General features: G+C 41.5%; 1 protein-coding gene across 2 annotated transcripts; it reads left to right on the forward strand.

Annotated features, from left to right (window-relative positions):
* Positions 1 to 6,298: 6,298 nt before the first annotated feature.
* LOC145473531 (ZP domain-containing protein-like) lies at positions 6,299 to 9,698 on the forward strand. Of its 2 annotated transcripts, XM_081455031.1 has the most exons (8): positions 6,299 to 6,374; positions 6,740 to 7,020; positions 7,429 to 7,629; positions 7,739 to 7,933; positions 8,048 to 8,173; positions 8,285 to 8,870; positions 8,983 to 9,281; positions 9,512 to 9,698. In XM_081455031.1, exons 2-8 carry the CDS (start codon positions 6,786 to 6,788, stop codon positions 9,646 to 9,648), a joined length of 1,779 nt encoding a protein of 592 aa, XP_081311157.1. In that variant the 5' UTR covers positions 6,299 to 6,374; positions 6,740 to 6,785; the 3' UTR covers positions 9,649 to 9,698. The 2 variants fall into 2 exon arrangements, with proteins under 2 accessions (XP_081311157.1, XP_081311158.1); XM_081455032.1 differs by lacking the exons at positions 6,299 to 6,374; positions 7,739 to 7,933 and having other exon boundaries at positions 6,648 to 7,020.
* The last annotated feature ends 1,370 nt before the right edge of the window (positions 9,699 to 11,068 follow it).

The following is an 11,068-nucleotide window of genomic DNA, read 5'->3' on the forward strand; positions in this document are numbered from 1 at the left end:
AAAATCAAGAATAAATAAACGTTGCAACTATGTTGAATAGATCCATCCCCTTTCAAGCGAGAACTTTCTGCGATTATTATTATTGAGTAAAAAGTGACCATAATTAAATACTTGTAATCACGTTTAATTTTATTGTTTTGGAGCACTTGAACGCCAATCATCGAAAGCCAAGTGACTTGAAACATGAAAATTCTCGATGCTGAAACTAGGACTCAAAAGCGATTTCTACCAACACACTTTGTGATCTTCATTCGAAGACAGTGGAATCAAAACTCTCGTGAGTTATCATTTTGCTGAACGATGGCTTGTAAATTTCTCACAAATGGCTTTTTACTGAGAATTGTCCTGGCATTCGCCATTTCAGGGTCAGTTGAGGGTAGGTCCTGTTATTTTTTCTGTATGATAAGCGAACAATTTGAGTCGACAGTGATTGAGCCGAACATTGTTCAGTCAGACGTTTTCTTATAAACTAGCTAGGCCGTTAACGGATCAACTGAAACAGGAGTCGACCGAGAGAAAGTCATCAGACGGAAGTCTTAATTTTTTATCTGTTAAATTTATTACAGAATATGTTTTCTTCGGCTCTGCAGTCTACAGCCCTTGCCCCTAATTCTAAGCTTAACAAGCGAGCAAGAACGAGCGAGGAGCAGGATAAAAAGCTCTTTACCCACCCTTAGCCCTTTTCATTCGCCCCTCTTCAATCTCCTGGCGGGTTTCAGGTTGCTCGCGCCCTCCACGCTCTAAATAGTAAATAGGTGGTGAACAGAATATTTTTAAGTTGGCCTTGTATCTCGAGAACTTGGGATAGGCAAAACATAAACAATACCCTCCATTTGGCGCGAAAATATGCTTGGATATTTGTCCGCAGACATTATCTGTTCCGAGGAGAGGGAAACCTGTGAGCTTTGAGGAACAGATATTGTACGGTTCTTGTGTAGTTTGTGGATCTGTGGAATGTTGTGAGCTGTGTAACCTCTCCACCAGTCGTTTTTCAGAGTTCAGTTCGGATAGAACACGTTGTTAGTCGCTGGATCAAAAGGAGTTGCGTTCTCGAGTTTTGGCCCCAGAATATTACATTGGCGACGAGGTATGGACAAAAACATGGCATTGATCGGGAAGATACAGGAATACAACGAGAACGACAGCTGGATTGAGTATACCGAAGGACTCGAATACTATTTCGCGGCGAGCGAGATTAGAGACAACAACAAGAAATGGGCGGTTCTGCTCGGCGTATGTGGAGGGAAAACGTACAAACCCATCAGGAATTTGGTTAATTCAAGGAAGCCAACCAGCAAGTCGTTTGCAGAGCTGGTAAATCTGGTAAAGAATCATTTGAATCATAGACCATTGACAATCGCGTATCGCTTCAAATTTAACAGCCTCTTTTCGTCAGCAAGGAGAAACAATACAACAGTACGTCGGCGAACTGAGGAATTTATCGGAGCACTGCGAATTTGTGACCAGTTGCAAAAAAATGCTTCGTGATCAAGTGGTTTGCGGTGTGAAAGACGAACGCGCACTGCGGAGATTGCACGCCGAAAGTCAACTGGAGGTTAAGAAGACAATAGAATTAGCCATCGGGATGAAAACGACCGACAATAATACACGTGATCTGAAGAATGGGAAATCCCCAGTTAAGCGCGTGACTAAGGACCGACCGAAAGAATTCTTAGGTTGTGGAACTCGGTCTCACGATGCCGATAAGTGCAGGTATACAGACGAGGAGTGCAGTGCTATAAATGCCGTAACAAGGGTCACAAAGTGAACAAATGTCGCAATAACCTTTCGAAATGGCAGAAAATCTGGAAACACGCATCACATGGAGACAACAGAAGAAGCGGAAGAGGAAGAATGTAGAAAATACACGATGTACACGATGTAATAAAGATTGATTGATGTTTCATATGACCGCTATTAAAGAAGAGAGAACCGTATCGAGTTCAGTTACAACTAAACGGAGTTCGGACGAGTATGAGAGTGGACACCGGCGCCGCTGCTAAATCATCAATGAAAAACCTACAAGAGAATTAGATTGAAGGGAATCTGGTGAAGAAGCGACCCCAAATGGAAACTGCTAAAATAAAACCCCGAACCTAGACCGGTGAGTTAGTCAACTTTGAACGTTCTTGTGAAGCACGAGAAACAAGAAGTTGAACTGCAAACACTAGTAGGGAAAGATCTGGGCCCAATTTACTGGAAGGGCAATGGTTGAGAGTGCTTACACTAAACTACAAGGAGTTGTTCAAAATGGAAGTTGACAAAAAACAACCAAGCGTCTTCACTTGAAAAACGATCGACCAGTACTCGGAAGTGTTTAAAGAAGGACTTGGCACATTCAAAGGTCCAAAGGTAAAGATCCAAGTGGAACCAGAGGCACATCAAAGTTTTTAAAAGCAATACCGATGGCATGCGCCATGACAGTGAAGTTTGAAGTTGAACTCAAGAGGCTAAAGATGAGGGAACAATTCAATCCGTTCAGTTCTCGGAATGGGCAGCTCCCATTGTACCTATTTTGAAACCAGACGACTCAATTCGCATCTGCGGGGACTACAAATCAACTGTCAATCAAGTGTCGAAGCTGTAAAGTTATCCTATTCCGAAGGTTGAAGATCTCCTAGCAACACTAGGGGGAGGTGAAAAAGTCACTAAATTGGATATGAGCCAAGCCTACCAGCAGTTACGCTTAGATGATGAATCGAAACAACACACCACCATCAACATGCACAGGGTTTTTCCAGTGCACTCACCTATCCTATGTATATTATCAGCACCACGTATATTTCAGCGGAACATGGAGAATCTACTGCAAAACATTTCTTACGCAGTCGTATGGGTGGACGTTGTCCTAGTGTCTGGAGCCAGTGACAAAGATCACTAAAACAACCTGAAAGTAGTCTTGAAACAACTAGCAAGCGCTGGCTTAAGACTTTGGAAAAACAAGTGTGTGTTCATGGAACCTCAACTAACCTGCCTGGGTCACAAGGTCAGCAAGGAAGGTATTAAATCGTTGGAAGACAAGGTCGACGTCATCTCCAATGCACCAGCGCCCAAGAACGTGTCAGAGCTAAAATGGTACCTAGGAATGATAAAAAACAACCAGAAAATTTTATCTAACTTGTCAAGCGTATTGGCTGCATTGAATGAGTTGCTGCGTAAAGAGACCCGCTGATATTGGGGTAAAGAGCAAAAGGAAGAATTCCAGAAATCGAAAGAATTCCTAAAGTCCTCTAAACTCCTAGTCCACCACGACAGTCAGAAGGAGTTAACCTTGGCATGTGATGCATCACAATATTGCTTAGGAACTGTCCTCTCGCCTCGAATGGACGATGGCTCGGAGCACGCAATTGCATATGCTGCCAGGACCCTGTCCAATGCAAAAAGTAAGTTTAATCTTGAGAGAGAAGCCCTCGCCCTGATGTTCAGCGTGAAGAAATACATTTATGGCGGACATTTTAACTTATTGACCGACTACAAACCATCGGAATCATTGTTTAATGAGAATATGGAACTATGGCAGCAGCTAGAATTCAGTGTTGGACGCTGACTCTGGCTGCCTACCAATACTCCATTGAGTACAAACCAGGACCAGAACATGTCAATGCTCCTGCCCTTAGCCGGAGGGAATGCCGGTTAGTCCTCCGAATACTCCGTTGCCTACAGAAACTGTGTTTACAATAGAACTTCTCAATTCGACGCCACTGAGCGTGATTGAGATGAGAACCGGAACTAGATGTGATCCGATACTGTCGGAAGTGATCAAGTATGTTCAGCAAGGTTGACCTAATCACAGCTCAGATGAAGCATTGCAAGAAGCCCTATTTCAACAGGGAAGATGAATTAAGTGTTCAAGATGGATGTTTGCTATGGTGCAATCGAGTGGTGATCCCCCTAAAGAAAGAGCAAGAGTGGTAGAAGAGTTACACGAGTCACCCTGGAATTTGCCGTATGAAGACGTTGGCGATAAGTTATGCGTGGTGGCCAACAATGGATACAGACTTGGAGCAGAATGTGTACCAGTGCAGTCCCTGTCAGGAAAACAGAAAGTTGCCGCCAGAACCTCTTTTACATCCCTGGGAATGACCTCATAAACCCTGGATTCAATTTCACCTAGACTATGTAGGTTCGTTTTTTGGAAGAATGTTTCTCATCGTGATAGTTAATCACTCTAAGGAGGCTTTTCCAATGAACACGTCGACGTCCTATCATCTAGGAGCGTTTCATACAAACGTTGTCTTCACAGACAATGGCACCAACTTCGCAAGCAAAGAGTTTGAAGATTTTCTCAGACAGAACGAGATCCATCGCATCAGAACCGAGCCACATCACCTAGCATCTAATGGAGTGGCTGAGAGAGCGGTACAAACACTCAAGGAGGGAATGAAGAAGATGAATGGAGGAAATGTGTAGAAGCAAGCTTCAAGAGTTATAGCTCGTTACAGAATCACCCCTAAGACTCAGAGAGAAGTCTTGCCTGCGGAATTGCTCCTAAGAAGGAAACCCAAATCAAGACTAGACCTAGTCTACCCGGAAATTGGAAGGAAGTCCGGGGAAGCTATTCTTCTCAGAAACAGGCACAGGACTGGCACGATAAAGAACGTACCATGTGGGAAGGAGAAGCAGTTTACGCAAGCAACCGCAGAAGTGGACCAAAATGGATACCTGAGGCCCATTTCTCGAAAGCCCCGGAAACCGCAAAGCCATTTTTAGTTCATCTGTATCTAAAAACAGAGAGGTTTATGCGTCTGAAACGTCTTGTATGAAGGGTACCTCCGTTAGGCATATGTGAATAAAACAGCTCTGTAATCAGAAGATTTGAGATTTTGCTATAGCTCTCCGAGTGCGTAAACCTTTCGGGACATTCGAGAAATGGGCCCCTGAGTCGACCGTTCCAACGTCGCTTGCAAGAAAAACTGGAAGATGGAGACCGTCGCGAGGACACCAAGACCACCTGACACCGCAGTCCAGCGTTCCGCAAGTGCGTACTGCTTATCAAGAAGTTCCTGCAGACCCCATTCCAGTATCGCATGCAGCTGAACAGTCATAATTGCAGCTGGTAGAAGTCCCAATGGAGCCAGCCGAGCCTGTTCAATCACCTCCCAAAGGCATCCCAGGAAAGCGCTATCCTACTAGGAACAGACACGCCCCTCAATACTTGGCTGATTTTGTTGCTAAGTGAATTATTAGGTTATTGAGACAGAAACACTTAAGAACTGCGGGCTAAGTTTTGTAGTTATTTGTTCTAATAGTTTTCACGGCTTAGTGGGGAAGTGTGGCATGTTGTGAGCTGTGTGGTCGCTCCTCCAGTAATTTTCCAGAGTTCAGTTTGGATGAAACACGTTGTTAGTCGCTGGAATTAAAAGGAGTTGAGTTCTCGAGTTTTGGCTGGTTTATTGGCCCCAGAATACTACAGGATCCATTGTAATAACTGTTTTATTAATCTGTTCTACTAGGCGCGTGGAAGAATCTGATTGGTACTTGGACCGACAAAGGCTCATCATGGACAGGAAGTATTCCCTACAATAGCGCTCAATGGCACTTCGGACCAGCGCGACTATGGACCACGCCTTTGAACACAGATAAGTATGGTAAGAAATCTAATCAAACATAGACACGTCAGCACGGTGCTAGGTTCACTAGAAATCTCGAGTTCTTTCAGGCTTCAGATATTCCAACTTTTTGTTAACAGGGAATCGCATAGCAGTCTATTCATACCTAAGCGTAAAAATGTTCAAAGGCAATATTACCCTATTATTATATGGCTCTGTCTCAAGTACTGGGAACTACTTAATTCACAAATTTGACCAGCTAAAATCGACATGAAAGCGGTCTAGATTTTCCCATCCAGACCGGCAGCTAGACTTAATTAGAATTAAATTCAGGCTATCGCCGTTCGCAAACAAAATGTTTGTACTGTTAGTACAAACCAGTTACATTAAACGAATTAAATTGTTCTTGCTTACCATATAATAAACATCTTATTAACCGAGCTCAGTCGGTCTGTATGGGAGAATATGAGGTCTGTACACACGATCTCGGTCAAGATTCTCTTATACAGACCTCCTGCTTGGTTAAAGAGAGCTAAATATTAGACTTGCTTTGCGTGAAAAAAAACTCGCTTTGGGTGTTCATATCCCCTTGAATGCTGCTAAATGTTAATATTTTAGTAGTTTCTTTGCGACAGTAGCGGCGTGAAACGAGAGCTGAAGGTGTCTCTGTGCTTTTGAACCATAACTAACCATTTTGTGATTCATAAGGTTCTAATGACGATCGATTTTCTTATTTTAAGTGATCACTAGTCGTGTACAAGTGTTAAGTGGCAAGGCTTGTGGTCACATCTTAAAATACAAACCAGGAAGTGCGAGGACACAATCGTAAGTATTTTGTAACATTTTTCAATCATTCAGAGATTAGCTATAGCTCGGGAGTCAAATTTTTTTTTTACAAGAGAAGACGAAAAGTAAGTTACCCTTCTTCTTCTCTTGATTCGTGCTATTACTTAATAATCATTTCCTTTTCTAGGTTGGGTTTAGTAACTAGCTCTAATCCAATCCAATCCATCCATTTATTATTCCATTCATCCATTCACTAAACATTCTTCTAGTCCGTAGAAATTAGAGTCATTATAAGTCGGTGGCAGGGTGTTTTTCGGGTCTTATGAATGAAATTAATTTAATTTCTGATTTTTCAGTTACATCAATCGAGGGCAAAACATTTTCCGCTTTTTTTCTTTTAACAGCCAGGTAACAAAAGCATGGGGATATTTCTTTTGGGGCGGTGATTCTATGTACATAACAAGTTCTGGAGCAGAGAGCAGTCCAAAAATCAAATTTCCAGTATCTTCTGGTGTCTGGTATAAACTTAAGTCCGTAGTCAGAGGTACTAACGTAAAAATATACGTCAATGACAACTTGGCCAAGGAAATAACAATGTCAGGAAACGGAGCTGATGATAAAAGCAACAATTATGTGGGAATATGGTGTCACAACAAAATTCCGATAAAGGGCGACAGTTTTCAAGGTAATAAAAAATAAAAAGTTTATCACATTTATTTATGGGCAAAATTGGTATCTGAGTTTCCAAAAATAATCTATTGAGCAATCAGATTGGCACGATTAAATCAAAGGAAATAAGTTTAAACAGGATAATGGACTAGGTCAAAGGACTCGAGTGACGAAAGTCGGAATAGGCGAGTCTTGCCTGCTGGTTGGGCAATTAAGTAAGGCAACTTCCTGTCTCTTGGTTTGCACCATCTAAAACTACCAAAACTCAACCACTTTCAAAAAATTCAACAAAACAAATTTCAAATTTATATCACTTCAAAAATGGAACTTTTTACGAGATAATCACACTGAAGTCTAATTCCATAACAATACACAAACAACAAACCAAAGAACTATCTTTGAAATGTATATGATGCATTTCCAGTTACAGTACCGAGTTGTCCAGCTCTTACCGTTGGCCGCCTTGTCAAAGCATCACCGAACAGTTGCCTGACGTCACAGGTGAAAACCAACACGAAATGCTCGTTCTCGTGTCCACAGAGATACCAGCTACAAGGTCCATCTTATAAGCAGTGTGGAGCAAATGGTCAATGGACGGACAGAGCTAAATCGGTTTCATGCATTGGTTAGTGTATTGCTTCAACCGAGTTAAGATATACATAAACAGCAATTCTAATTTATTTTGATGCGCGCGCCTCGCTGTATATTTGACTAAGTTTTTCTTCAATTTTTAGTTGTACAGTGTCCAGTTCTTACTGTTGGCCGACTTGTCAGAGCTACACCGAAAAGCTGTATGACGTCACAAATGAAAATCACCAGTAATTGCTCGTTCTCATGCCCAGAGGGATACCATCTACAAGGTCCATCTTATAAACAGTGTGGGGCAAATGGTCAGTGGACCGATAGTGCTAAGTCAGTCTCGTGCAAAGGTGAGCTTAAGATCACAGATGTTATCGTAACGACTGCTACTACTCACCGCTAGTTCCCTTTTTTTCTCATTTTCTCTGATTCTGTGAATAATACATGAACAATATTCCGTTCAGATATTGACGAGTGCACGGTGTCAAATGGCGGCTGCAGTCACAAGTGTGTTAATACTGCAGGAGGCTACAAATGTGAATGTCCAGATCCGGAATTGAGCTTAGCATTGGACAACAGTACATGTCATGGTAATCAACTAATGTGAATTTTTAATGCAAGACAAAACTAAGAAAATAAATGGTTTTAGGTTGAAACTTGTAAGCTCTGTTTGTAACTTATTTTAATTCGTATCCTTTTAGCACCAGGTGTTGACGTTCAGTGCAACAGCGACAACATGACAATCACCATTCCCAAGTCCCTGCTCCGTGGTATTGACCGTGAGCATATTCGACTCCTGGACACTACATGCAAAGCAAAAGAAACAAGCGCTGACTTCTCTCTAACAACACCGCTGACTGGCTGTAATACAAGACGCAAGCAAACAGCTTCAGCTATTGTCTACTCCAACACAGTCTTGGAAATCCCTGTGGCTGCTGAGGATGTCGTGACACGCGTGCGTGAAATAGAAATTCAGTTCAGCTGTTTTTATTCCAAGTATGGCGTGGTATCATCGGTTGGTTGGAAGCCAAGTAACAGGAAACTTGTGTTCAGTGATGAAGGCAAAGGAAACTTTACACTTTCTCTGAACATGTTTCCTGACAAGAGATTCGTGAGTCCTTACACGAAGGATGATTTTCCTGTTCCTGTGGTGCTACGTAAACTTCTGTTCTTTGAGGCATCAATGACATCAGGTGACAACCAGCTGTCAATCATAGCGAATAGATGCTATGCCACGCCCACTCAGGATCAGAAGAATTCCTTGAAATACGAATTTATAACGAAAGGGTATGTTCAGAATCATTAGTTCTCTCTCCGCATCTGTCTGTTACTTACAATGTGGTTTAACATAAGACGGCGGTGCTGTGCGGCGACTAATTTTTGATTTTACATTTCTTAGATGCCCAAATGACATTACTGTGAAGTACCATTCTGCGCCTTCAGTCAGTGCACAGCGGTTTAGCCTGGAAGCCTTCAAGTTCATTGCTGACCATCCATTTGTGTTCGTTCACTGTCACGTGATTGTATGCAACGGAACCGACAGAGACTCTAATTGCGCAAAGAAATGTCCATCAAGTGGCCGAAGAAGACGTGAAGTCAGTGATCACGCTACTGGCGCGTACTATTTGGCCCAGGGCCCACTCCATCTGGCACGAGAGAAACGAGGGGAAAAGCACGGGAATGTCCAGGAAAAAAGTGGTATGTAAGCCAAGCGTGGAATTCTAAAACTGTAAGATAACATAAGTAGTTTAAAATCTTCAAACTTTAAAAGCGTAGTAAATTACGTTTTGATGAAATTTTTTCATGTGAAGTGTTTTTGTTTTGTTTTGTCGATTAGATCTTTCCTCGCTATGCAGTTCGATTCATAGTAGAAGCCTGATTAAAATTTCCTCTCAGGAATCACACATTTTTTCTTTCTTTCTTTTTAGGTTCCAGTCCTGTCATCCTGATGGCTCTGCTTGTGATGTGCGTGGCTTGCTTGGTCGGTACAGCGGCGATGATCTACAAGAAGTCACGTGACAAGTCCGCTGGCTATGCTATGCTTGCCAGCGGTGAAAAGGAGTGAAACATGTTCACTGACTTAAACTGGACTGGACTTAAGATACTTTAAGGCTACTCGAGCTTGAGATATGCATTGCGTATTTAAACTGGTTAATACTCCCTATGAATTAACCTTTTTGTAACAAAAAGAATCATATTTTTTGCTGCTTGACAGATTCACCCATCGTTGGCCATTTCTGGATATAGCCCTTTAGCTTGGCAGGCAAGGCTGCGTTTCCTTTGATTGAAGAATAAGACGTGGCAAATTTTGAAAAATGCCTGAAAAACAATATAATATTCTGAGGTAAATGAAATTTAACAAGAAGCAGATTTACCATACTTAGACGATCTGGTTTGGCCATTTTCTTTGAAGAAATTTTTAAAACAAAATCTTCCCACTATCGTTTTTCTTCGCGTTTATCTCTACTAAATGTCAGTGACTGCATATCTTAAGTTCAAATTTATCCTTAATGTCTAGATTCTGAGTGGTCTTGAAAGCTAAATGCTTTAGTCTTCCTAGTTAAAAACCTTTAGTTTTCGAGTTTACTCATAATCTTTACAATTTACCGGATTGTCGAAAAAAAATGATTTAATTAAGGGTGCTACGCATTTTTTTACGTATTTTGGAAGGTGTAGAAACGGATAACTACCTCTTAATAATCAAAGGAAAACAGAAATGGAGAGCAATTTTGAAAGAACCAATAAGATTCTGCATCCTTTGTTTTACACCAATTATAAAAGGTTGTCGCTATTCGTGGAGAAAAAAATTAGACTCCAGAACTATTGTTGGTTCGTCTTGTAGGATTCTGACGGAGACCAGAGTTTATTTACTTCACCCTTTGTTGCCTGTGTTGGTTCAGAGATCGGCAACAGAAAGATGAATGGAAGGTTCTGGTATAAATTGCTATCATGCATGTGCTGTCATACATTTGTTAAAGGAGTATTAAAGTAACACCTTAACGTCTTCCTTGGGTATAGAGTTAATAATATTTGTTTACATGTAGCCAAAAGTGAATTTTAAAAAAGTCGAAATTGGTGTTCAGCCTTGACGACATATTCATCTTTCTGTGTGGGAAACAGAAATTTTGTAGCGGGAACATAGATGGTTGTTTCCAATTCTAGACGGGAACAAATCAGGCGGTGGAAGATTTCATGCCAGCGACTGATGAGATATTTAGTTGTTAACTGTAATAGTCAGGTGTGGTGTTGGAAGCTTAGTGCTGTTTAAAATAAGATCAATAAAACATTCAATTGCATTTCATGCCATGGAAAAGTATTTGCCTCGTGGTATCCTGCGCAGCGTGCTTCCTGGAGTAAATTTTATTGGACCATTTCATTAATTTTGTATATAAAGAAAATATATAAAGACCTGAATTGTGTTTTTCATTTTATCAGCTGTACGTTTGTGGAAAATGCTGGCGGCGTAGCTAGATGTTCCGGTGGGC

Source organism: Orbicella franksi, unplaced genomic scaffold (assembly GCF_964199315.1).
Source record: "Orbicella franksi unplaced genomic scaffold, jaOrbFran1.1 SCAFFOLD_670, whole genome shotgun sequence".
NCBI classification, from domain to species: domain Eukaryota; kingdom Metazoa; phylum Cnidaria; class Anthozoa; order Scleractinia; family Merulinidae; genus Orbicella; species Orbicella franksi.

Coding starts and splice junctions, on each gene's coding strand:
- LOC145473531 (XM_081455031.1), top strand. CDS start 6,786: ATGTACATAACAAGTTCTGGAGCAGAGAGCAGTCCAAAAATCAAATTT. Junction 7,630..7,738: donor TAAATCGGTTTCATGCATTG/GTTAGTGTATTG, acceptor TTCAATTTTTAG/TTGTACAGTGTCCAGTTCTT. Junction 8,174..8,284: donor GGACAACAGTACATGTCATG/GTAATCAACTAA, acceptor GTATCCTTTTAG/CACCAGGTGTTGACGTTCAG.